The sequence below is a fragment of the Acanthopagrus latus genome, chromosome 3, assembly GCF_904848185.1.
Source record: "Acanthopagrus latus isolate v.2019 chromosome 3, fAcaLat1.1, whole genome shotgun sequence".
Lineage (NCBI taxonomy): Eukaryota > Metazoa > Chordata > Actinopteri > Spariformes > Sparidae > Acanthopagrus > Acanthopagrus latus.
This window is the reverse complement of record NC_051041.1, coordinates 1,982,261-2,009,509: the sequence shown is the minus strand read 5'-3', so window position 1 is coordinate 2,009,509 and position 27,249 is coordinate 1,982,261. Positions and strand designations below refer to the sequence as shown.

Here is a 27,249-nt window from a genome sequence, read left to right as displayed (position 1 = left end):
TTATATGATAATGAGGAAACATTTGTCAGATTAACCCACAGTCACTACAATAACAACAACTCCATTATTTCCTTCTTACTTTTCGTTGTTTCAAGATTGTGGATATTCTTCCGTTGTCTTTCCAGTTTAAGTCAATTGAATTTATTTGTATATTTGAAGCACCAATTTAATATGATTTTTGGTTCATGGTTCTTGAAAAATGATTCAAAATGTTGTCTGTGTGATTTTAAAACATTTAAAGAGAAGGTTAAGTTGTGTTTCTTTGAATGAACGTGCATCAGACTGAAATGAAAGATATTATTTTGTCGTTGGTCCTTTTTTATGATCATAGCTGACATTTAAATTTTCTTCACTAGACATCATTTTATTTGTTTAAGATAATATCAGTTGTGATTTGAGGATAACAGCTTTTTTGGGCCAACTTTGATCAGAATTGATTCTGATGTTGCTCTGTGTCCTCATGTTATATTGAATGAAAACATTTTCTAATCTGATGTGATACAGAATCAAGATGAGGTCAAAGGTCAGGAGTGTTTTCATGAACTGTCCTCCTTTGGCTCCTCTTGATTATGTGGAAAATATACTAAGAGCATGGGATCATAATTGGATGTGAATGAAAGGTGAGACACTGTGATGGAAAATATGGTGTGTGTGTGTGTGTGTGTGTGTGTGTGTGTGTGTGTGTGTGTGTGTGTGTGTGTGTCCTCAGTGAAGTGTATCAGTCTCTGCAGTAGCTTCCAGCTGCTGAGGGAGGTTTTTGTACGATGGTTTTTTACTGTGTGAACACCCACTGACTGTTAGGGTAATGCCAACTCTGACAGTAGTAAACTGCTGCATCTTCAGCCTGAACTCCACTGATGGTCAGAGTGAAGGCAGAGTTTGATCCACTGCCTGTAAAACGACCTGGAATCCCTGATTCTCGAGTGCTAGCAGAGTAAATGAGAAGTTTAGGAGTTTCTCCATCTCTCTGTTGGTACCAGGCTAAATAGTGGTTGCTGCTATAAACATGAACACTCTGACTGGTCCTACAGTTGATGGTGACGGAGCCTCCCAGAGCAGAGCTCACTGCTGCAGGCTGAGTCACTGTGATCTGACCTCTGGACTCTGAGGACACAGAGACAAAAACATAAAGCAGCGTCATGGTTTTGTGGGCTTCATTTCAGAGGGACGGATGTTGATAGAGGAGAGGAGTTTGATTCTCTGGACTTTACCTGTGAAGCAGCAGCAGAGGAGAGTCCAGATGAGGACGCAGGTCAAAGTCATGTTTTTGATGAGGAGGATTTCTGTGTCTTCTGTTGTCATGAAGGACAGCTGTCAGTCATCCAGTGTTCAACTCTCAGGACTATAAACTCTCCCAGAGCACTGGAGCATGGTGCTGCTGATGCAAAGTGGCTCTCTATGGAAATGCTCTGACTGACTCCAACAGGGACTTGGATTACTCTCATCATGCTGGTTAGCAATCGATCAATCACTGTATCAGATTATTGATCAGGAATGTGTCAGAGCTCATCTGTATGTGTCTTTGGTTTGAGGTTGATGATGATCAACTTTTCTTCAGTATTTTGTGAAATCATCGTAATTAACTGCCACACAACTCAACATCTTTGATTACAGATTTATTGGAAACTGTTTTTTAAAAAACTCATAATCTATAATGAACATGTTTCTGATAATTAGTAACAATTAGCAGCAGTTATAAAGAAGCTTTTTTAAATTAGTTCAAAAGACAAATTAATACTGCTTACAGAAGTTTGACATTCCACATTAAAAAGATTAAATACATATTCATACATTTAGAGTCTGTGTTTAACACTTAAACCATTATAATCAGCCAGTATAACATAAACTGGGTAAACTGGGAACGTGTTTGTTGAGTGTGTTTGTGTCAAAGTCAGAGAGCCGTGTCTCTCTACAGTCAGAGGTTTTTGTACGGCGGCTCAGTGAGTTTGTATCACTGTGGTACACGTTCGGTGGAGGAACCAGACTGGAGTTTGGAAGTAAGTCAAAAGTTTCAATGTTTTTATTATTTCAGGCACTATTTTTTTTTTTTTTTATATTTACATTACACGGAAAATAGTCAGTTTAGAAAATTGATGTTTAAATTCTGCACAAGTGTTTGTCAGGAAGAGACAAAGTTTGCTTCAGAAATATGAATTCTAAAACTTATGTTGCAGTATAAATGAAATATTATGACCGTACTTAGATCATTTTTCTGACTTTAATAGTTAAGTTGCATCTTGAAGGCTTGCAGGTTTAGTTCAGTGTGTCAAAGTCAGAGAGCCGTGTCTCTCTACAGTCAGAGGTTTTTGTACGGAGGCTCAATGAGTTTGTATCACTGTGGTGGACTTTTGGTGGAGGAACCAGACTGGATGTTGGAAGTAAGTTTCTGCACAAATCCTTCATAAAATACTGTGAAGTAATTTTTAATTTCATGTTTTGTGTGTTTGAGGCAGATAAATATATGTTGTTTTAATTCCAACACTTTTAGTCTTCATGTTTTAATTCTCCTCCTTTATCATGGAGGCTAACTCAGAGCAGCTTTACTAAACATTTCTTTACACATTCCTGTCAAAGTGACATTTAAACAGCCTGAAGTGTAGAAAAGATAAAACTGTAAACCTGTTTTACAAATGTTTTGCAAGACAAGATGTAATTTTTCACCTCAATGACAGCAGTGTTCAAAACGCTCCTGTTGTCCAACATTTGATTGTAATCGGTTCATTTTCTGTATTTGTGTATGTGTCCACTAAACACATACACTATTTTTTAGTCACATATTGTTCAGGTTTTGTCTGATTGTGATGAGAAAGTTTGATGTGTTTTATTTCCAGTGTAGTTTGATATATTTCAGCTCATTCTGTTTGATGATTCTCTCTGTGCTGATATGCATGAGAGGCTTCTTAAAGGGAAGTGAAACAATGTGTGAGTGAGTGACTGGTGGAGCAGAAAAACCATCTGACAGAAACTCCTTAAAGGACTAAATCAACTCTCACACAGTGAAGGTGTCCCAGTGTCTGCTGGTTGATTGACAGCAGTGTGGTCCCTGTCCTCTAAGCTGATTGGTGTCTCCTAGGTGATGTCCGTCCCACCCTGACGGTGCTGCCCCCCTCCAGTGAGGAGCTGCAGCAGGGGAAGGCCACGCTCATGTGTCTGGCCAACAAGGGCTTCCCCTCAGACTGGAGTCTGTCCTGGAAGGTGGACGGCAGCAGCAGCAGCAGCAGCAGCAGCAGCTGGGAGCAGAGCAGGAGCCCCGGGGTGCTGGAGAAGGACGGCCGCTACAGCTGGAGCAGCACCCTGAGGCTCCCTGCAGACCAGTGGAGGAAGGTGGGCTCTGTGACCTGTGAGGCCACCCAGGGCTCCCAGACTCCAGTCTCAGAGACACTGAGGAGAGACCAGTGTTCCCAGTCCTGACCTGACTCACTGGGACTCTGCTGCTGGTTTTACTCTCATACTGCTCTCAGCTCTCTCTCTGTTCTCTCTTTCTCTCAACAAGTTTCAACATTAATGTGTTCTTGCTTCTGTTTCAACATTTTACAACAATAAAGATTTCATCACCTTTATTATAACTGTGACATGTCTTTGACCTTCTTTTTCAACATATATGAGATATGAGGAACATTTGTCAGATTAATGCACACAGTCACATCAGAACCAAATTAATTTTTCCCATATTACTTTTAAATGTTTTTAAGACTGTTGATGTCATCTGACAGAGTTTTCAGTTTTATTTACTGTCATTAATTTTGGCAATATTACATTTGTTAGCAATGTTGTTAAGTTGCTTGTTTTTACACTCATCTTGCCTTAAAGAAGATGAACATTTCCTGGAAATTATTCTTCTTTTCTGAATGAAAAAATCTAAACCAAAGAACAATAATTCATCAATAGTAATATAAATCAGAGTGTCATCTGTGGAAAGTAACTCCTTCAGTTTCTCCAGTTTGATCAAAGTTTGCAAGTGTAATTTGTAGTTCTTGCAGTAATCTTCCTCTCGTCCTCTCAACATGTTTCAACATTAATGTGTTCTTGCTTTTATTTCAACATTTTACGACAATAAAGATTTCATTACCTTCAATATAAATGTGACATGTCTTTGACCCTCTTTTTCAACACATATGATACATGAAGAACGTTTCTCAGATTAATGCACACAGTCACATCAGAGCCAAAGCTGTTTTTCACAGATTAATTGTCAATGGTTTTAAGACTGTTGATTTTATCCGACAGTTTTCTGTTTCATCTACTGTTATTAACGTAGGTAACAACACATTTAAAAAAACAAAACAAAACAAAACAAAACAAAACTTTTGTCATTAAAATCATCTTGCCTTCATAAAGATGAATATTTCCTGGACACAATAAAAAAAAAACCTGAATAAAAGAACAATAATTTAGCAATGGCAATATAAATCAGAGTATCATCTGCGTAAAGTGAGAACTCCTTCTCTTTCTCCAGATTGATCACAGTTTTAAAGTGTAACGTTTTCTGCTTTCAGTAATCTTTCTCTCTTTCTATCAATGTGTTTCAACATGAATGTTCTCTTGCTTCTGTTTCAATATTTTACAACAATAAAGATTTCATTATCTCTATCATAAATGTGACGTGTCTTCTGCCTTCTTTTTAACTTATATATGAGTACCATTTGTCAGATTAACGCACACAGTCACTACAGTAAGAACTCCATTAGTTCCTTATTAATTTTTCATTGTTTCAAGATTGTGGATATTCTTCCGTTGTCTTTCCAGTTTAATTCACTTGAATTTATTTGTATATTTGAAGCACCAGTTTAATATGACTTTTGGTTCATGGTTCTTGAAAAATGATTCAAAATGTTGTTTGATTGATTTTAAAACATTTAAAGAGAAGGTTAAGTTGTGTTTCTTTGAAGGGACGTGCATCAGACTGACATGAAACCATCAAGAACATGACGGAGTCTTTATGGATGTAAATGACTGTTTTTGTCACTCAGTCAATTATTTCACTTTTTAATGTGAAGTTGATATTGTTTCAGATGAAGATATAATTTTGTCATTGATCCTTTTTTATGATCATAGCAGACATTTAACTTTTATTCACTGGACATCATTTTATTTGTTTAAGATAATATCAGTTGTGATTTGAGGATAACAGCTTTTTTTGAGACAACCTTGATCAGAATTGATTCTGATGCTGCTCTGTGTCCTCATGTTGTCTTCGATTAAGAAATGTTCTAATCTTGTGTTATCAAGCTGAGTGTGTGTGTGTGTGTGTGTGTGTGTGTGTGTGTGTGTGTGTGTGTGTGTGTGTGTGTGTGTCCTCAGTGAAGTGTATCAGTCTCTGCAGTAGCTTCCAGCTGCAGCAGTCAGTTCAGTTTCTGTTCAGTCTGACTGAGGGAGGTTTTTGTATGACGGTTTTTCACTGTGTGAACACATACTGACTGTTGGGATAGTGGAAACTCTGACAGTAGTAAACTGCTGCATCTTCAGCCTGAACTCCACTGATGGTCAGAGTGAAGGCAGAGTTTGATCCACTGCCTGTAAAACGATCTGGAATCCCTGATGCTCGAGTGCTTGCAGTGTAAATGAGAAGTTTAGGAGTTTCTCCATCTCTCTGTTGGTACCAGGCTAAATAGCTCCCACCATGAACCCTCTGACTGGTCCTACAGTTGATGGTGACGGAGCCTCCCAGAGCAGAACTCACTGCTGCAGGCTGAGTCACTGTGATCTGACCTCTGGACTCTGAGGACACAGAGACAAAAACATAAAGCAGCGTCATGGTTTTGTGGGCTTCATTTCAGAGGGACGGATGTTGATAGAGGAGAGGAGTTTGATTCTCTGGACTTTACCTGTGAAGCAGCAGCAGAGGAGAGTCCAGATGAGGACGCAGGTCAAAGTCATGTTTTTGATGAGGAGGATTTCTGTGTCTTCTGTTGTCATGAAGGACAGCTGTCAGTCATCCAGTGTTCAACTCTCAGGACTATAAACTCTCCCAGAGCACTGGAGCATGGTGCTGCTGATGCAAAGTGGCTCTCTATGGAAATGCTTCAGTTATGTCAACCTGGACCCTCCCATGAGTTTTGTCTGAATCATCCAAGAATATCGCACAGGTGGGTGGTATTCAGAGAAACAAACTCAAATTCACAGCAGTCAGGAACATTTTAATTACTAAATCCTCAATTCTCCTCAGAAACTCTTAGCTGACTCTTCCTCCACGCCTTTGGAGGTGTAGACTTTGACATGGCGGAACTTCAGGCCAGCGGCTTCCCTCAGCGGTATGCTCCATGGAGTAGGAGTGCTTTTGAAGAGGAGGAAGATAGAAGACAGGGGGCATGCAGGGGCTCAGGGTCTGAAGGAGGGAGAGTCTGTAGGTGGACTTCACCAGGGACATTGTGTGTCTCAGTGAGTTCACAGCGACGGAGCATTAAGATCAAACAGGAAGATGTTAGAGGAGACAGTCTGCCCTGCTTGGACTGTGCAGTACACAGTGAAGAAGACAGATGTATCAACACTGAGGTGTACATAAAGCCTACAGACACAGATCACTGCTTGCTGTCATAGTAATGTAGTTTATGCTGTTCAATGTAGCCAGGACTGCACAGATTTATACACTGGGGAGACAAAACAACCTCTCCATAAACAAATGACACAACACAGGAGGGCCAACTGCTCAGGTCAAGACGCTGCAGTCCACTTACATCTGAAGCAGAAAAATGATTCCTCTGAGGACAACAATGTGAACATCTTGTCCAGAGATGACAGATGGTTTGATAGAGGAGTAAAGGAATCCATCTCTGTCAAATTGGAACAACCATCTATGAACAGAGGAGGTGGTCTAAGACTTTAATTATCACCCACCTACAATGCTGTACTGAGTTTCCTCCCCAGACACAACCGTTCACACCTGGGCTCACCTAGTCCTAACGACCCACATGAAGGCCGCTTGGGTCAACAACCCACAAGTGGCCCAAACGACTCTGAAACTCGGAGCTCACGTGACCTTAACAACTCTGTAAGGACACTCCAACACAGAGTTTAGAGCCCTGCAGCTCTCCTCCAGTTCATCAGAACTGAAGAAGCATCTTGGAAGAGAGTTGAAACATCTTCAACAAACTGTAACAAGTCCAGCTGCTAACAGTAAAGAACTTAGATTTACCATGACACGGATGACTGAGAACCATCATCAGCTATTAGTTAAGCATTTTAAAGTTTGTGGTGTCATGTTTGCTACTATGTTTCATCTCATGGCAGATTAAGTCGTTTCTGTTCAAATATTCATGGCTTCTTTCATTCTTGCTTGGTTGAAGTACTGCCTGTGTTTTTAGGGATGCCTGGCCCTCTTATTTTGTGGAGGAATTATCTGCTGATGCTCAGGACTGATGTTCCTTTATTTCAAAATCTTCCTGCACAGTTGATGCACCAAAGACTTTTTGTCAAGATTTAAACAGAACATATCATCTGTTAATCTGTTCAATCGTCAGTCTACAATAACCTATTATCTTTATTCAATTTAATTAGATGAATGCACACATTTGGCTGATAATTTGTGTGATAAAATGTGTGTGTGTGTGTGTGTGTGTGTGTGTGTGTGTGTGTGTGTGTGTGTGTGTGTGTGTGTGTGTCCTCAGTGAAGTGTATCAGTCTCTGCAGTAGCTTCCAGCTGCAGCAGTCAGTTCAGTTTCTGTTCAGTCTGACTGAGGGAGGTTTTTGTACGACGGTTTTTCACTGTGTGAACACCCACTGACTGTTGATGACATGAAAACTCTGACAGTAGTAAACTGCTGCATCTTCAGCCTGAACTCCACTGATGGTCAGAGTGAAGGCAGAGTTTGATCCACTGCCTGTAAAACGACCTGGAATCCCTGACATTCTCTCATTGGTGTAGCGAATTAGCAGTTTAGGAGTTTCTCCAGCTTTCTGTTGGTACCATTGCAAACAGTTAGCACTGCTACAACTCCAAACCTGTTGACTGGTCCTACAGCTGATGGTGACGGAGCCTCCCAGAGCAGAGCTCACTGCTGCAGGCTGAGTCGCTGTGTACTGACCTCTGGATTCTGAGGACACAGAGACAAAAACATAAAGCAGCGTCATGGTTTTGTGGGCTTCATTTCAGAGGGACGGATGTTGATAGAGGAGAGGAGTTTGATTCTCTGGACTTTACCTGTGAAGCAGCAGCAGAGGAGAGTCCAGATGAGGACGCAGGTCAAAGTCATGTTTTTGATGAGGAGGATTTCTGTGTCTTCTGTTGTCATGAAGGACAGCTGTCAGTCATCCAGTGTTCAACTCTCAGGACTATAAACTCTCCCAGAGCACTGGAGCATGGTGCTGCTGATGCAAAGTGGCTCTCTATGGAAATGCTTCAGTTATGTCAACCTGGACCCTCCCATGAGTTTTGTCTGATACTTCCACAAATAAACTTACAGATGACAGGTATTCAGAAAAGAAATCATGATTCATAGAGGTCAGGAACATCTTAATCACTAACTCTCGTTAGGATTAAGTGCCATATAAAATATCTTATTTCCTGTGCTCTTGGTTTTTAGTTTGTAGCTGTCCACATCATATCATGCTGTTTCTGTTGCCAAACCATGTCTTGCACTTCACAGTCTCCATCCTAATACCTTTATTTTCAGATCAATCCATCATTTCTTCTGGGTTCCGAATTTCCAAGGCACTTTTCCAAACTGAAACACTGTCTTCATTATACCAGTGTCTACCTGTGCCAGGAGAAATCTTTTCCTGTAAATTCTTGATTTTCCTCATCTCGACAGGTAACAGGCTTTTAGAGATGGGCCAGTATTCCTAGACTCCTCTATACAATAAGGGTATTTGGTCATATGTATGATGAAACCTCTTGTTTTCAGTCTACTCCTCTTTCCTTGGTAAGTTCTTCTTGTTAAAATCTGCTCTTCTATAATCAACTATGCGACATGAAGAAGGTCTAAAATTGGATAACTAATCCAGACCCACAATATCTTGATCAGAATGTATCATGGTTTTCAAATTATTACTATATCAGTCATTGCTGATCATTTGTCATTGGTGTCTACTTTGTTTCATCTCATAGCAGATTATGGCATTTCCGTTCAAATATTCATGGCTTGTTTCATTCCCACTTGGTTCGTGAGCCTGCTTAGATGAAACAGTGCCTGTGATTTTTGGGATGCCTGGCCTTCTTATTTTGTGGAGGAATTATCTGCTGCTGCTCAAGACAAATGTTCCTTTATTACAAAATCTAACTGCAGATGTGATGCACCGAAGACTTTTTGTCAAGACTTATTCAGCACATATAATTTCAATCTTCAGTCATAAAAAGTCATTATCTTTACTTAATTCACCTGTCTACTGATTGAAAGCATCTGAAATGTGCTTTGTGGCATGCACACATTTGGTTGATAATGAGTGTAAGTGATAATAGTGTGTGTGTGTGTGTGTGTGTGTGTGTGTGTGTGTGTGTGTGTGTGTGTGTGTGTGTGTGTGTCCCCTCAGTGAAGTGTATCAGTCTCTGCAGTAGCTTCCAGCTGCAGCAGTCAGTTCAGTTTCTGTTCATTCTGACTGAGGGAGGTTTTTGTACGACGGTTTTTCACTGTGTGAACACCCACTGACTGTTGATTTCATGAGCACTCTGACAGTAGTAAACTGCTGCATCTTCAGCCTGAACTCCACTGATGGTCAGAGTGAAGGCAGAGTTTGATCCACTGCCTGTAAAACGATCTGGAATCCCTGATGCTCGATAGCTAGCAGCGTAAATGAGAAGTTTAGGAGTTTCTCCATCTCTCTGTTGGTACCAGGCTAAATAGCTCCCACCATAAACTCTCTGACTGGTCCTACAGCTGATGGTGACGGAGCCTCCCAGAGCAGAGCTCACTGCTGCAGGCTGAGTCACTGTGATCTGACCTCTGGACTCTGAGGACACAGAGACAAAAACATAAAGCAGCATCATGGTTTTGTGGGCTTCATTTCAGAGGGACGGATGTTGATAGAGGAGAGGAGTTTGATTCTCTGGACTTTACCTGTGAAGCAGCAGCAGAGGAGAGTCCAGATGAGGACGCAGGTCAAAGTCATGTTTTTGATGAGGAGGATTTCTGTGTCTTCTGTTGTCATGAAGGACAGCTGTCAGTCATCCAGTGTTCAACTCTCAGGACTATAAACTCTCCCAGAGCACTGGAGCATGGTGCTGCTGATGCAAAGTGGCTCTCTATGGAAATGCTCTGACTGACTCCAACAGCGACTTGGATCACTCTCATCATGCTGCTTATCAATCAATCAATCACTGTATCAGATTATTGATCAGGAATGTGCCAGAGCTCATCTGTATGTGTCTTTGGTTTGAGGTTGATGATGATCAACTTTTCTTCTGAGCATTTTGTGAAATCCTCGTAATTAACTGCCACACAGCTCAACATCATTGATGACAGATTTATTGGAGATTGTTTTCTATTTCAAATAATAATCTACAATGAACATGTTTCTGATGATAACTTACAGCTACTAGGAGTTATTATAAAGCTTTTATTTTAAAATGTTTTATTTCAATTAGTTTGAAACACAAATCGAATTTTGCTTGTAGAAGTTTGACATTCCACAATAAAAACATTAAATACATATTCATACATTTAGAGTCTGTGTTTAACACTTAAACCATTATAATCAGCCAGTATAACATAAACTGGGTAAACTGGGAACGTGTTTGTTGAGTGTGTTTGTGTCAAAGTCAGAGAGCCGTGTCTCTCTACAGTCAGAGGTTTTTGTACGGCGGCTCAATGAGTTTGTATCACTGTGGTACACGTTCGGTGGAGGAACCAGACTGGATGTTGGAAGTAAGTCAAAAGTTTCAATATTTTTATTATTTCAGGCACTATTTTTTATTTTTTTTTATATTTACATTACACCAAAAATAGTCAGTTTAGAAAATTAATGTTTAAATTCTGCACAAGTGTTTGTCAGGAAGAGACAAAGTTTGCTTCAGAAATATGAATTCTAACACTTCATTTGCAGTATAAATGAAATATTATGACCGTACTTAGATCATTTTTCTAACTTTAATAGTTAAGTTGCATCTTGAGGGCTTGTAGGTTTAGTTCAGTGTGTCAAAGTCAGAGAGCCGTGTCTCTCTACAGTCAGAGGTTTTTGTACGGCGGCTCAATGAGTTTGTATCACTGTGGTGGACTTTTGGTGGAGGAACCAGACTGGATGTTAACTGTAAGTGCATTTGACTCCTTTAATAACACAAATGTTGTATATTTTCTATGTGAACTTCATGGCTGTAGACCCTATAGCAATACTTTACCTGATATTTGAAATTTTATAAATTTAGAATAATTCTTGAAGGCTTCACAGTGTCATTAACTAGACTGAAATCCACTCCTCTCAAACTTTATCTTTGATTTCAAGATTTTGATCAGTTTTAGTAGAAAACCACCAAACATTACTCTGTATGAAGAAAATATGTTTAAAAGGTTAAGTTTAAATATTCTGACTCAATAATTCTGTCAGTCACATTTGGTTCAGTGTTTAATGTGCATGTGTATTACAACATGTTTGTCTGAAACTATTTTAAAGTCAGTCCATAATTTTTTTTCTTGAGTTTTAAAAGGTAGTTGATTAGTTAAGAGAACTAATCTGAATGTTTCAGTAATGAAGTCTGACTGTTCAGTGATGATTTTCTGCTGACATGAAGAGAATAAACACATTTGATCATTTATGAGGTTTTGGCTTGAGACAAGAAATATTTAAGAGAGTTAAAACACTAAAAGTCTCACAATCTTCATCGTGTGTTTCATCGTGAACCTCTGAATGTCAAGTTTGTTAATTATAAAGTATGCAGTAGATTTACAGTGTGCCAGTTTGAACTTTTTAGCTTTAGTACTGAAACCTGTCTGTCGTCATGGTTCAGCAGTGATGCCTGTCTGTTGCCATGGTTACTGAGCTCAGAGAGGGAAGTGAAACATTCAAGATCAGTTTCATCCAATCTGAGGAAGACCAACAGAACTAGAAGCTCCTCTGCTGCAGCCAACAGGACGGAGTTTAGTTGAGCTCATATAAACTTTATGAATCTCTCTCTCTGCAGTGGGTCGAGTCGTCCCCACCCTGACGGTGCTGCCCCCCTCCAGTGAGGAGCTGCAGCAGGGGAAGGCCACGCTCATGTGTCTGGCCAACAAGGGCTTCCCCTCAGACTGGAGTCTGTCCTGGAAGGTGGACGGCAGCAGCAGCAGCAGCAGCAGCAGCAGCTGGGAGCAGAGCAGGAGCCCCGGGGTGCTGGAGAAGGACGGCCGCTACAGCTGGAGCAGCACCCTGAGGCTCCCTGCAGACCAGTGGAGGAAGGTGGGCTCTGTGACCTGTGAGGCCACCCAGGGCTCCCAGACTCCAGTCTCAGAGACACTGAGGAGAGACCAGTGTTCCCAGTCCTGACCTGACTCACTGGGACTCTGCTGCTGGTTTTACTCTCATCCTGCTCTCAGCTCTCTCTCACTCTAATGCTTGCAGTAAAACATTTATCCTTTTGTGTGTTGAAACAATAAATAACATTTCAATAAAAATCAACTCTGTTGTGTTCGTTTTTTCCAACTATGATAGATAATAAAAACATGCCTCGTGTCTTTTGCTTGCAAATATCTTTATTGTTATATAATTTACACTTATTTACATGAATCAGTATATAAAACATTTGGAACTCTGTCTCTTTCTTCCTGTGTCTGCTGAAACAGACAATCAAGACCTAAAACAACATATTCAATCCTGACAAGCGACCTTTATATATGAGGAGGCCAGAGGGAACAGATGACATTTATAGATTTGTTAATGCTGTGAAATGTTGTTTTTCTAGAATTATTTCCCTGAACATAATCCAGAGCACACTCACGTGAGACTGACCAACGATGTCGTCCTGCTCTAACCCTTTACGATATCATGTTAGCTTCAGGCCAGTTTACTTCACACGCTTGAAGAACACTGTACAGCTGAAAAGGAAGAATCAATTAAACATTTAAGTCATTTTTCAGTCAAAGTATTTTACTGTGCTTGCACACTCTGTTTTAGGACATGAGAGTCAATCTTTTTGTTTTCTGATCATGATCCAGGCAGTGATTAATGTCTTAGTTTCTTAATCGCTTCCTGACTGACATTCGAGTCAGAAAACACTCATATGGGTCATTTTTAAGGGTATTTGTTAATCATCATCGGGCTGCTCGTCCTCTGTCTCTTCCCTCTCTTCCCTCCTCCATCACTGCTCTCTCTTCTGCTCCTGTCCATCTTTGTTGATGACGTTCTTGAAGAGCGTGAGCAGCGGCCTCTGGCTGCGCTCGTCCCAGCTCTTCATGAAGCCACCGTAGCGTTTGCTGGCCGGTGGACCACTCCAGCGGAAGTGCTTCATCTTGTAGGTGCCATCTTTCTTCTCGTGGATGTCACCGGGGAGCTGCTCCTCTTCCGCCACCTCCTCCGCCTTCTCATCGTCCTCTATCACAAGCTCCCTCCTCCTCATCTCTCCGGGGAAACTCTCGGCTGACTCTTCCTCCACGCCGTTGGAGGTGTAGACTTTGACCGGGCGGCGCTTCCTCCCGACAGGCTTCCCCCAGCGGAAGTGCTCCATGGAGTAGGAGCGCTTGGCCTGAGGAGAGGAGGAGGACGATAGAAGAGAGAGGGAAAGCAGGGGCTCAGGGTCTGACGGAGAGAAAGGTTGTAGGTGGGCATCTCCCGGGACGATGGGAATCTCAGCGGTGAGGTCAGAGCGACAGAGCTTGATGCACTCCTGCAGGAGAGGACGGACAAGTTGTTTGAGATGATTTCTGTCATGGAAGGCAAAAATCACAATGTTTTCCCAAACACAACCACAGAGTTTTGTTGCCTTAACCCGACCAAACTGTGACATCGTACACATAAAGAGTCATGTAGCTGTGAGGATGTGTTGATCACGTCATCATGGGTAACCAGAGCACAGGCGCTCTAGTTTACATCAGAACATTACGAATCCATTGGGGGAGATCTTGCATAGTCTAAACATCCTGCTCGCGTGCACGGCAGAACATCATGTTTTCATCTGTGGAATATGTCACAGGTATGACAAAAAAAACACACAACATGTAGGCTGTATTGTGCTTATCGTGTGTGTGTGTGTGTGTGTGTGTGTGTGTGTGTGTGTTACCAGCATGCTGCTCTCAGAGTTGACCTCCTGACAGCTGGGATGTTCCAAGCACTGACTGACAGCCTCTGTGGCCACGCCCACCACCGCCACAGCCACCAATAGCCACACAGGACGCATTCCCCTGCTGGCCAATCAGAGACACACACACACACACACATACACACACACACACGGAGTAAAAACCTCTCATCATGACATGCAGTCAGATGTATATAATGTATAGATGTATAGAAATAAAACATAAAACTTATAGAACTTAAAATTAAAATGTTGATATTCAAAATGTGTTTCGTTTGTACTGAAAATCATTTTTAAAAAGAACATTTGTGGAACTCAGATGTGTCATTGTTTTTTTTTTTAGTTGTTGATTTCCTGTTTTATTTTGTAGTTTTGTCCTCTTGTGCCTTGTTATCACGTCCTACTTCCTGCTCACCTGTGTTCCAGGTGTTCCCACCATTCCAACCTTGAGACGTAATTACACTTTATAATCTACACGTTATTTTCAAGGTAGTATTTGAAATGTTACTGAACTATGTCGTTCTTTTTCATACCAGTTGTGTTACTTTTTCTATTTTTTAATAACTTTATGTAACTTAACATTGTTGAGTTATCTTATTGTCGTATTGTTTTATGTTAGTGTGTGTTGAATGATACCTTGTTGTACTGTAGTTGTTAATATTGGCAATATTATCACAGTAAAGTTGTTTTCTATTATATTCTATTTCTATATGTCTAGTATATGTTTATTTTTAAATAGTGTGATGTGCATTTAATTTACAACGTTTACAACCTAAGAAATGAGATAAACTTTGGAGAAATGAGTCAGCTAAATATAAAAGGTAATGTACAATGATATTTAGAAGTAAGAAAAGTTCAGATATTATTAAAATAGTACTGGAAATGTTACTGAACAGGAAAAACTATGTATACTATATACAGTTAATTTTATTCTAGTTGTTGTTATTGTCCATGTGTTTCTTTTTATATATGATGAACAAGTAATTAACAACGTTTACAACATAAGAATTTGAGAAATTTAGGAGAAATAAGTCAAGTTAATGTACGCTGATATTTAGAGGATATAAATGTTAATGATTCACTTGACATTGTTAAGATAGTATTGGAAATGTTATTGAAAAGGGAAAACTATATATATTATAGTTTATTTTATTCCAGCTGATGTTATTGATCATTTTGTGGCACATACTTAACATTTGTTTCAAATTATTTTATTGTAGTTACATTTTATTATGTTTCTGTGTTATATTACTACATTATTGTATTAATGTTGACAGTATTAATACAATAAAACTGTATTCTATGGTGTTATATTCTATTAGTTTATGTCCAGTATATGTTTGTTCTAATATAATATGATAAACATTTAATTAACAACAATTACATCATAAGAATTTGATAACTTTAGGGAAAATAACTCAACTATATATATAAGTTGTACAATGATAGTTAGACGAAATAAAAGTTAATGATTCACATGATATTATTAAGATAATATTAGAAATGTTATTGAACAGGAAAGACTATGTATATTATATATATTTTATTTATTCTAGTTGATGTTGATTGATGATAATTTTGTGGAACATAATTAACATTTGTTGTGAGTTATTTTATTGTAGTCACATTTTATTATGTGACAGTGTGTTATAGTACTACATTGTTGTATTAATATTGACAGTATTAATACTACAAAGCTGTATTCTATGCTGTTATATTCTATATATTAGTATATGTCCAGTATGTATCTTTTAATAATCTGATATTCATTTAAGACAACAACACAACGAAGAGACACAACAGTGACAATCAGACATTTATATAAGACAATATATTTTATACCAGTGAAGCTTTAGATAGTTAGTGGTTGTAAAAGTATTTAAAATGACTAAAAGAAGGCCCAAATAAATAGATAATAAGAATACATAAACTGAGTAAACTAATAATATAGAAACAGATGAAGAAGAAACTCACCACGCTGTGCTGTCTCTCTCTGTCGTTCTTCTTCTTGTTCAGCTGTTGGACAGAGATTTCTGTTGTTCCCCTCCACTTTTGTCCCTCCGACCGACCATTTTATATCTTGTCAGTCAAGGACACACACACACACACACACACACACACACACACACACACGCACGCACACACACACACACACGCACACACACATCCTTAGAAGGATGAGGACGTCATTACCTGAAATCTCTTCCACTCTCCTAAACACACACTGCTGCATGAAAAATGGACAATCAATGAAATGTCATCCACCTCTTCCACCCACACACACACACACACACACACACACACACACACACACACACACACACACACACCACCACCACCATCATCATCATCATCATAAACACAACAACTTTAGAGGCACAGAAAAGATCAACACTGTGGTTTTAAATGTTAGCAAATGAAGTGGTGGCTGTAGCGATGTGTTCTCAGCAGTAGAGCCAGCGTCTTGTTATCGGAAGGTCGCTGGTTCGATTCCCCTGGTCTGCATGTCAAAGTGTCCTTGGGCAAGATACTGAACCCCAAACTGCTCCTGATGTGCTGGTCGGCACCTTGCATGGCAGCCGCCACCATCAGTGTGTCACTTTGGACAAAAGCGTCTGCTAAATGCCCAGAATGTGATATTTTTTTCTTCTTTGTTTACTTGTTTTCTGTGGAATGTTCATGAGATAAACCAATAAATAACCAACCCACAGAGAGACACATCATCCTCAGCTGTCTCTGAACTCCAGACTCACCAACAGCCGGAGACTCGAGAACGTGGTCGCACACGGCAGTGAGAAACTGCAGCCGAGCGGTAAATGTCAGCCGACACATCAGGCAGATTAACACCGGAGCGGCATGTCGTCACGGGGAGGAAGAGGGGATTCAAACCCGCGGGTCAGAGTCTACAGTTACACACACGCTCACCTTTCCATTACATGAGGCCTCAGTGTGACGAATGACGGATCTGAAGGGGGGATGAATTTGTTTAAAGGAAGGAAGGGAAAAAGTGTCACGAGGAGCCTCGTTCCCTTCATCCACAGGAGCATCAGTGATCTGAACCTTTGGAAAACACCACAGCACCATTTTAAAAGGGTGTTCAGGGCCCAACTTTAAGGCTCCTCGCACACCTTTTCCTCAAGGCGACGTGTATCCACCATAATGTACTTGTTAAGGTTCTGCATCCAAGAGGAACCTCAGTCTAAAGCCTGACATCCGCCTGGAGTGTTGGACTCCCCAGCTGTACATCATAAAGCCTAAAAGATTTTCATATTCTTTGTTTGTAGTTTCGTTACTCAGCAACAAAAACTACCAGGACAATCAGCTTAGTTGTGACATATTTCGTTTTGTAGACAGAGTCTAAAGACTAAAATGTGCCACAAAACAGCAGGTTGCAGTTTTGGTCCTTCAAGAGACAAAAATAAACGTCCCTGTTTTAAATAAGTCCATAAAAAACTAACATTCATTTGTTATCTCCCCACCCTCATGCCGATGATGAAGTCAGGTGACAGCATTCTGCTAAACAGCTGAAGGAGCTGGAGACGTGTTTGAAAATGCAAAAACAACCAAAACAAAAAGCATGAAATGGCTCCACAGGCCGTCAAGCGTCATCAAAGTCTCTGGAAGCCCTGAGGTCGCCCATGACGCGCTGCTGTGTGATGTGCTGTGAGCTAACACTTTTAGCTTAGCAGCTGAAGTGAAGATTTGGACAGGTGTAAATAATGTCTTTTTAATATCTGTTTGATAAGACTTAAATTACGGCGTACAAGCTGTCTCTCCTGCAACACTGTCCTGCTGCGAAGCTCCAGAAATGTTTATTTTTGAGAGAGGGCTTTTGTCGATGCTTTGGACGTCTGCGTTCGCAGCCATTAGAGGCAGAATTTTGTTTTTTGTTGAACACAGCTGAAGCTTCAGTCCATCATGTCAGTCTGTTGTGATAAAGTCATTTCTTTTTGTTGTTCAGTCTCTCTAATGGAACAAACTGGCGCAGGCGGGTAAATATAAACCCATTAGAGGCTCCCACAGCCTTGAAGCTCCGTTCAGTCCATTATCTCTCTCGTATGTTCTGGAGGAACATGTCAAACGATGACATCACGGTCAGAGAATCAGACCTTTATTCACCAGCTCCTGCAAATAAATGTCCCTCTGTGCCTTTTTGATCTCACAGAACAAAACCAATAAAAACACATTTGCATATCAGTTTTTTTCTCAGATTTATTTAAACATATTTCTTAAACTATAAAGTGAAATAAACATTAAAGTAAAGCGTTGCTGCAGAGTAAGTGACGCCTCCTTCATTCACTGTGTTATTGTCAGTTACTCTAACTCGTAGTCATGTTACTGTAATCCAATTAAATGTAATCTATTACGTTCCAGGCCAACGGCTGCCTAATCCCTTTAGTGGATTATCAGGATAAGATGTCATACCCGGGGCTGAACACACACACACTCACACACTCACACACACACACACACACACACACACACACACACACACACACACTCAGTCTCCTGGCTGTCTTGATGCTTTTCCGTTGAGGTGAATTCGGGGCTGGGGTGCCGGGACAGACGGGCAAACAGGTAGGATCAATACTACGTCATATTAACCAGAGAACCAAACCAGTCGTTGTTGAGTTCATTCTCAGGTTGCAGCTCCGTGATTCTGCTGAAAGAATTAGACATCTCAGAAAAGGTCCAGCATGTTTCTGTTTGTGTCACGAATGCTTCATCGGGATTTCGCTCCATCCACAGTGAATCTTTCCTGGTTTGGATCTGGTTCCTATGGTCCTGTCATTTCTTTTTATTTGTGTCGTTTGTGTTTCGCTGCTGTATTCTCGTGCTCCTCACCAGCCTGATTCTCCCTCCACGCCTGTCTTGCATCTGTTTTTTCTCTGGCCTATCAGCAACTTCCCTGTTCCCGGTGTTAATCCACTCATTCCACTCACCTGTGTTTCTCCACCTGCACTTCATCCCCTTGTTTGTTTGGTCTGTATTCAAGTCCAGTCTTTACGTCAGTCTTTGTCGAGTCATCTGTTTGAGTCTTTATTTGATCTCAGTGTGACGCTGGTTCCAGCTTCCTCATGCAGAACGTCTCTAATCAGCTCTTACACCTGTTTCCTGGTCCAGTGAACGTTGAAGGCCTCGGATCGTTGGTCCAGAGCACAGTCACAGAACCCTGCTGGAAGTTTCAAGTCATCAAGCCAGTTTGTGTTTGAGTCACAATCATGAACTTTGTCCTGACTTGAACTCTGTTTTTGGACAGTTCTTCTCCATCCTGAATCTGCACCTATTACTCAACCCTAATTTTGGACCACTAGATCGTTGGACTTGCTGATATGACGTCCGCCACTGATCCCTTCATGGTCCTGAAGAAGAAACCCGGGCGGGCGAGTCACTGATGTTACAGGATGAGGTGGCGATTGGTTGTACTGACTTTTGTCTTACTGTCAGACTGGCGTTACATCGCGGCCTCAGATGAACACCCAGACTTTGGACACGATGAGGACGTCCACCCCAACACTCTCACAGAAACAAACGGGGATGTACTGGACTTGGACATCCAAACAAGCCAGGAGGTACCGGACACATACACTGAGACAAACTGGGACATCAACAAGGACAACTATGAGGACGCTGACTGGCATCCCCCTTCCTCCCTCCTGGAAACACACTCCGACTTGCTCCCAGACGCCCCGCCGGTGGTGCGCATCATCAACCCTGGTGCTGACAGCGCCAACCGGACCAGTCCATCGGCACAGTGCGGCGAGTACAGCAGCAGGCTGACGTCTAACGGCCAGTGCCGGCTGATAGCGACGCTGCCTCCTGTGCAGGTGGGAAGGTCGCAGAAACGCTGCCCGGATATGTTCCGCTGCACGGACGACATCTCAGACTGGCTCCACGAGAACCAGAACAGAAAGGAGCAGCTGGACGAGCTGAGGGAGACGATGCTGGAGCTGCAGGAGGAGCTGAGGAACCACCGGCATCGGGTCAAGGCCCTGGAGATGCAGGTACACAGCTGTGCACTAGTTTACTCTTAATTACTCTTTGGTTGTTTCACACAAAAAAGGAAAAAACAACATTTTTGGGATGATTGCATCACTTAAGATTATTTTAAAGGTGTCACAATGGTGAAAAAAGTCAACTGAAAGACACAGATTCACTCAGGGTGCCACAAAAAATGTTGGTATTTTACATTTCTCGCTCAGAAATGTTCAATTTGCACATTTCATACACGTCATATCACATTTGTACAGTACGTGTCTTCATATCAGGTTCACATTGCAAACATGACCCAAACGTTCAGCTGAGGAGTGTGATGAGATATATGATCAAGCCACAGTGTTTCAACATTTGTAACGGTGAACATGTTCTTTGGTCTTTCTTTGGAAAAGAAAAATAAATAAATAAAAGTAAAATAAAAATAAAAAATGAACATAAAGAAATGTTTCCATGATTTGCAGAAACACACATTGTCAACATTGTTATGTCTGTCTCTGTCTGTCTTTATCTCTCTGTCTTCACACTCACTAAGTCCTCCTTAACCCTGAATGCTAACAGGATTAGCTGCAGGCGTTTTGGCCGGGGGCGCCGCATCCTCCTGAGCCTGCCTGACCCAGAGAGCATTTTTCTGGGCTGCAGTGTCTCCAAGCCGCCCCCAGTTTTTCCCTTTAGATTTGAGCGTGAAAGCTACACAACAATGAGTGAAATTCACCTTCTTTTGTTTGTATTAATCTTGATGATTTGATGACCATCATGGTCTAAATCCTGCCAAGATAAAGAGGAAGGAACAAAAGTGTTTTCCTGAAAGTTAACTGGTGAGCATCAGTCACCATCTGGGACAGGAGAACCTGAGAAACCTCGCCGACACCTCCTACAGATGAAACCACCTCCTTTCTCCTCTTTCTGTCTCTCAGGGTGAAGAAGGTGTCAGTCTAAACTTGACCTTTGACCAGCGGTTGCGTTCTCTGGAGTTGCGTCACGCCGAGGCCGACACTCTGCTCCACGTGCACTCGGCGCTGCTGCACGAGCTGCAGGCGCAGATCCGCAACCTGTCGGCCGTCATGCAGCGCATGAGCCGCAACACGGGCTGCACGATCAACGTCATCAGAACGACGCCGCTGCTCGGCATGAGAGACATGATGCCTCCAGGTACACGTGAGACAAACACAGCTGACATGGTGGTGAGTTTTAGGCGTTGAAATTTTTATTGCAATCAAAACTACGCAGCAACTGTTCTTCCTGCCGCGCAAAGACAAATGTGTTTTACTTTACAAAGCTGTCATGAGTCTAAGTTTTATTTACTGTTTCATCAACCACCTGTCAGATATATTTCCTTGGTTTTTGATGTTACAAACTGTCAATGTCTGATTGTTTTGTGCCTGTGAAAAGTTTATTTTGACTTCTCCTCTCTACATCTGATCACAAATATCTGAAACAGGTTTGTTACTTTAGTTTTATGCATTTGAGGTGAATTATCTATTATTTTTATTTGGCGTCATCATGCCGCCTTCCCAACTGACGTCGACCTATCAGAGCACATCACGCCCGGCAGACGCAGCGAAACGAGACAAAGACGTAAGAAGCCGTAAACAGACAGAGAGGGAGGCTGGAATGTGGAGAAAAGGCGTGTTAGTGTCTCGTATCTGCAGAGAGTTTCTGATTTTCTCTCTTTGTTGCTGCTCGAGACGCTTTACCAACCCAACATGTGTCTATTTGACGTCCTGGGAATGAGACTCAACAATCAACTGTCTTTGTGGTGCGTTCAGGAACAGCTGGGACAAATCCTACTGATTCTACCTTTAACTTTAATAGAATTCTATTAATATGAGCTTCTACTTTTACCAGAGTCTGATTTTACAGGAGTATCTGAACTTCTACTGCAGGAAACAATGTGAGGACTGTTCAGGATGCTGTGTGAATCTCTTCCTGTCTGTCTCTTTGTCTCTCAGATGGACAGTTCATGTCCTCCTGTCAGTCAGACTGTGCCACTCTGCATCACAGCGGTGTTCGTCGCTCTGGTGTTTACAACATCGTCCTGACTCCTGGCACCACCCTGCCTGTCTACTGCGACATGGAGACCGAGGGTGAGACGCACTCTGTGCACGTACACACATCATAAATTGTCTATTATGTATATGCAACATGTGTGACGAGTGTAGGTTCACTTTAGTTATGAATATATGTGACTGAGTGTCGATGTGTGCTGCAGGTGGGGGTTGGACGGTGTTCCAGCGGCGGCGCGACGGCTCTGTGAGTTTTAACCGCGGCTGGTCGGAGTACCGCGGCGGCTTCGGAGAGCCACGAGGAGAACACTGGCTGGGCAACCAACCGCTCCACCTGCTGTCCAACCACGGCCACTACAGCCTCCGCATCGACCTGCAGGACTGGAGCCACGCCCACAGACACGCCCTGTACCACACCTTCAGGTAGACAGACAGGTAGAGACAGTATACAGAGTGAGGAGGATGGTCTTGATGGCGTCCTTTAACCAGTTCAAACATCAAATTTTGACTGGTTCTCCTCCTCCTGCAGGATAGAGAACGAGGAGAACCGGTACCGCCTCCACGTGTCTGGTTTCAGTGGAACGGTGGAGGATTCGTTCGGCTGGTACCACGACCGGCATGTCTTCAGCACACCGGACACCGGAAACATCTGTGCCGAGATCAGCCACGCCGGCTGGTGGTTCCATCAGTGTTTCCATGCCAACCTCAACGGCATCTACTACAAGGTAAGCACAGTCGCTGAACACACAGTAAGATCTAGTCGGACCGCACGCAGATGTTCGTATGTTAAAGTTAAACACTGTGTTTCTCCACCAGGGGGGGCGCTACTCTTTAAGAGCCCAGAACTTGCTTGGGCCGGACGGCATCGTGTGGTTCTCCTGGAAGGACTCAGACTTCTACTCTCTGAAGGCGGTCACCATGATGATACGGCCTCGCAACTTCAGGCCACGCTTCTCACCGTAGTGATGATGGTTCGCCTCTAACGACCGCAATCTGCCTCGAGCAGCTGCCAGAACTAAAATCTGTATTAATCCGCTGCTGGAAATAGTCCCCAATAAGTGCATTATTTCCTACCTGCATGATTACGTATGCAGAAAGCTGTTTTTTTATTATTATTATTAATGAAATTTCTGAGCTTTTTTACAAATAAAAATGTATTTGCAAGCCACTTTTTAAAGGTGTTTGTCTTCAGAAGGAACCAATCAGCCGCAGAAAGACTTATTTTACATGGAGCCAAAATTTAAGAAGCAGCCAACACAGAAAGTGTTAACAGATAAACTTGTGCATCAGTCATGAGTGTGAGATATCTACAGGTACTTCTGACATCAGTCACATATTTCCCGCTGTAGACGTCCAGATACGGAGGATTTTTCTTTGAGGCTTCGGTTGCAGTTGGCTTCAACAACATGCAGGATTTCTCATTATAAACACACAAACGGAAACAAATGTCATCATACATTATTTATTGGAACAATTACAGGTCATAGTGATTCATCTACACAACTCCTCAAACTGACTACAGATGAATCAGTGTGAACTCGGGCAGGTTGCGTTCTCAGTCATGTTACCTGCGCAGGTGAACCTCCTCACAATCGACTCTAATACAACATTCTTTACAGACAGATGGATCAGTAAGAGGTCAGCGGGGCTCCGTGCTCTTGTTGTGTGGTTGGATAGTTTCCCAGCAGGGTGTCTATGTGGGGCGCTCCCTGGGGCGGGTGACGTACTGCCACCACAGAGGGGGGAGGTCGCCCTCCTTGCGTGCAGGAGGGAGGGCTTCGGTCTTGGGGCCGTCTGGTCCAGTCTCAGCCTCCAGCTGGGCCACCTGGAACCAGACGGGAGGAGACAAAAGGTTTAGAACATGATCTGCAACAAACTATTCATAGATTGTTTCTACCTCCACCAAGGAGGGCAAGTCTAACCCTTTGTTGGTTTGTGAGCAGGATTACACAAAAGCTACTGAACAGATTTCCAGGAAATGTGGATGGAGGACGAGTCTCAGCCCAGAATAGACGCCATTGACTTTGGGTGTGGGTCCAGAAGACGGGACGAACACAGGAAGGTTTACCTTTCTCAGGGAATAATACATGGATTTTGTTTGAAAATGTGGATGACATCTACAAAAAAACCTTCAATTTCATGCAGATAAAACCTGGACACTGACACATTAGTTACCATTCTCATTCTATTTTCATTTCAAGGTGAAATATTATTTTAGAAAGCGGTAACTAAGTGACAAATTCTTCAAGTTTAAGCAGTACGTTGAATTTCTTCTTCTAATCCTTAAAAAATGAACCAAACTGATTATTTGCATCATCACAGTAACTTTTATCTCAGTTAATTGATTATAAAATGTCACAAAGTAAGTTTTGCTTAAAAAAAGTTATTAAAATACTTGGTTATTAATTTACTGTTAAATTAAATTGTTAAATTTCATCTCTAACTTTGACACAAAGATACTGACGTATTTATTGTCAATAGTTTAATTTAACTCTAGTGCCACCTAGTGGAAGGAACTGATACCAACTACTCCTTTCCTGTAAACTGTGTTTTTTAAAACATGCAGACAGACAAGAAGCTGGACAGCTCACCTCTTTGTCCCAGCTCTGCAACCTCAGTTTCTTCCACTGCTCTCTCTTGGAGAAGTAGTCAGGGTACATGGCCTTCTCAGAAGGGTGCCAGTGATCCAGCACCCACTCTGGAACCTGCAGGAACAAAGCAGAGCTCAGGATGTTCATCAGGTAACTTTAACAGACTGTCAGCTGCTCCACATGATGATTTTCATAACAAATTATTCAATTTGATTGTTGCCAACAAGCTAAAATAGGTTGCCGATCTCATTTTTGGGGGCTTTCACATTAAACAAGTTAAAATCTCAGAATGTTTTCTCAGAATACGTGATGAAGTTTTATTTGTAGTCCATCTTGACACAGTTCAGTTGCACCAACTTCACGTCTCCAGCAGAGGGCAGTAACAACGTGACAGTCAGTGCAGCACAGATATCAATGTGTGTCCAACATGTAATTTGTCACACATTTTATTTTTCAAGGACAGGTTGATCAAAACAGCACTTAGCTTTATGTAAAAGAACTATATAATGATATTAAATTGTTAGTCGGTGGTATTTTAACACAGAGAAACTTCTGTGAATAAAAAAGGGGGAACAAGGAGAAACACATTAACAATAAATTCAAATAATTTTGCTCTAAATTCATCAAGTTCATCTTCCAGTTCATAGTCGGTATCACGCGAGAGCAGTTGAAGTCGTTCCTCACCCTGTAGCACTCGTATCTCTCGTATGAGGTCCCTCCAGGAGAGTCGGGGAAGGTGTAGGGCTGAGGATGTTGGTTGGCCCAGAACTCCTCCTCTCCCGCCTTCAGCATCATGGTGGCCTTCATCATGTCCTTCTCATCCTTGTTCTCATCGAAGCGAGCCCGCAGCATGCAGGCGTAGAACCGGTATTTGTCTCTATAACAGGACAACAACACAACAGACAAATATCTTAACATCACTCTGCTGATGGTGTCCTGTCCCTGCAAAACATTGTGTGGGATAAAGTTCTTGTTACAATAATAATTACAAAATTTTAGAACTTCAATGAATAATCAATTTGTTTAGATAGTATAACGTTTTTTATAGGTCAAACTTCTGACTCCAGCTCCTTAAATGTGAATATTTTCTGGTTTCTTTCCTCCTATGTGATCAAAACAGGACATGTGAGGACGTCATGTTCGGCTTTGGGACACTAATAAACATTTGTTTTCCATTTTCTGGTATTTTATGGATCAATGGACAATTCAGCATTGGAAAATACAATGACTGAATAAGTAACAAGAGCTTTTACTCGCACAGAGGCCAAATGTATGTTGTTGATTGTTTAAAAACAACACGGTTTAAACACAGGGGGGAAAACTATATTATTATTTTGTTTTTAAACTCAATAATAATACTGGTCTCAGACTGACAAGCTTGGTTGTGGGTCTAAATTAGTTTTCTGTCACACAGTCTTCTATTTTATGTGACTGTGCAACATGTGTAGCCACCTTTAAAAGGGTTAAGGTCCGTATTAAATTGTTAATTGAGAAAACATCTAGACATTCAGTTTCAACAAGTGACTCTACAGGAAAGAAATCCCTTAATCATTCTCATAAAAGGTAAAATATCATCAATAACAAATCAATATACCTGTCATATCTCACCAGAACTCAAGATATCTTTACATTACCTACGGACCTGCAACCCAAAACACTTAAAATGAATCAGTTCACTGTTGTCTTAATGTGTGTCTTAACTGGTTATTGAATCTAAATCCATTATTATCTGTTAACTGGGTGTCAATAAATGAGGCGGGTGGAAACAACTTGATACTGATGTTTGGAGCAAACTTTAGCCAAACAGTGCCTGGAGTGTTGAGCCAGTGACAGCTGCCTTTTGTTGATAAGCAATTAAAAATTATATTTTAAAAAACTGTATTAAGATTTCAGGCTTAGCGATTGCCAATCATGTAACCATCTGTCTTAAACAGAGTTAAGTTTAGCTGTAACTTGTATATTCGTTGATTTGGACGCTAGCTGGCGCCCAGATGTGTAAATTAGCAACATATATTTGTCCGATACAATGTTTAACATGAACAGGACAGTGTAAGATAAACGTGTATTTGTCTGGAAAGGTTGAGCTGAGGAGGAAAACGTATTTTGGCAGTTGAATCGACAATGTTGAGGAATGAGTGACCTGGTTAGCAGTTAGCTTAGCTGTTAGCTTAGCAGCAAACAGACGAACCGCAGCAGCTACAAACTGTATTTTCCGCTCTTCACGGCAGGGTTTAAAGTTAGACAGCTCCTCTTACCTAAAGATGCACCACGACTCGAGGTGTCTCAGTGATTTCTTGTACAGCCGCAGCACTTTCTGCTGGTGAGTTAGAAAGGCAGAGGCCATTTTCGCCGTCCCCTGTCACCTTCTCGCCGAGCAGCGCGGAGGATTCTGGGACGTATATGCGGTTGGACTTTAGGACCGTAAATGCAAACAAAACGCGCAGGAATGTTTCTTGTTTTTGTTGTTTTTTCGGTTAGGAGTTTTGATAACTATTAATTTCACGCTAAATAAACGTCAAAAATC

At 41.6% G+C, this 27,249-nt stretch overlaps 3 protein-coding genes and 5 gene segments (V, D, J or C); 3 read left to right on the top strand and 5 right to left on the bottom strand.

The window, feature by feature from the left end:
• Nucleotides 1–772: 772 nt before the first annotated feature.
• Nucleotides 773–1,446, bottom strand: LOC119017003. The segment is given in 2 exon segments: nt 773–1,104; nt 1,212–1,446. Coding segments are annotated over 2 exon segments (423 nt in total).
• A 397-nt stretch (nt 1,447–1,843) lies between these two features.
• On the top strand, nt 1,844–3,566 carry LOC119017002 (the record flags this gene model as incomplete). The annotated part of the segment is given in 2 exon segments: nt 1,844–1,997; nt 3,074–3,566. Coding segments are annotated over 2 exon segments (492 nt in total), but the record flags the coding sequence as incomplete, so codon positions are not given.
• A 1,401-nt stretch (nt 3,567–4,967) lies between these two features.
• LOC119017369 lies at nt 4,968–6,170 on the bottom strand. The segment is given in 2 exon segments: nt 4,968–5,718; nt 5,826–6,170. Coding segments are annotated over 2 exon segments (414 nt in total).
• Nucleotides 6,171–7,675: 1,505 nt separating this feature from the next.
• LOC119017368 lies at nt 7,676–10,209 on the bottom strand. The segment is given in 2 exon segments: nt 7,676–8,030; nt 9,990–10,209. Coding segments are annotated over 2 exon segments (423 nt in total).
• A 550-nt stretch (nt 10,210–10,759) lies between these two features.
• On the top strand, nt 10,760–12,475 carry LOC119017370. The segment is given in 2 exon segments: nt 10,760–10,796; nt 12,047–12,475. Coding segments are annotated over 2 exon segments (342 nt in total).
• A 723-nt stretch (nt 12,476–13,198) lies between these two features.
• On the bottom strand, nt 13,199–14,233 carry LOC119017367 (pro-opiomelanocortin-like). Its single transcript, XM_037094031.1, has 2 exons — nt 14,117–14,233; nt 13,199–13,723 (listed from the first exon to the last, which is right to left on the bottom strand). The coding sequence occupies exons 1-2, from the start codon at nt 14,231–14,233 to the stop codon at nt 13,199–13,201; spliced, it is 642 nt and encodes a 213-aa protein (XP_036949926.1).
• A 4,336-nt stretch (nt 14,234–18,569) lies between these two features.
• On the top strand, nt 18,570–23,295 carry LOC119016989 (angiopoietin-2-like). The gene is made up of 6 exons (XM_037093388.1): nt 18,570–20,139; nt 21,046–21,280; nt 22,081–22,215; nt 22,341–22,557; nt 22,664–22,859; nt 22,951–23,295. The coding sequence occupies exons 1-6, from the start codon at nt 19,540–19,542 to the stop codon at nt 23,095–23,097; spliced, it is 1,530 nt and encodes a 509-aa protein (XP_036949283.1). The 5' UTR covers nt 18,570–19,539; the 3' UTR covers nt 23,098–23,295.
• A 285-nt stretch (nt 23,296–23,580) lies between these two features.
• On the bottom strand, nt 23,581–27,137 carry ndufb9 (NADH:ubiquinone oxidoreductase subunit B9). The gene is made up of 4 exons (XM_037093392.1): nt 26,981–27,137; nt 25,410–25,602; nt 24,726–24,839; nt 23,581–23,959 (listed from the first exon to the last, which is right to left on the bottom strand). Exons 1-4 carry the CDS (start codon nt 27,067–27,069, stop codon nt 23,828–23,830), a joined length of 528 nt encoding a protein of 175 aa, XP_036949287.1. The 5' UTR covers nt 27,070–27,137; the 3' UTR covers nt 23,581–23,827.
• Between the last annotated feature and the right edge of the window lie 112 nt (nt 27,138–27,249).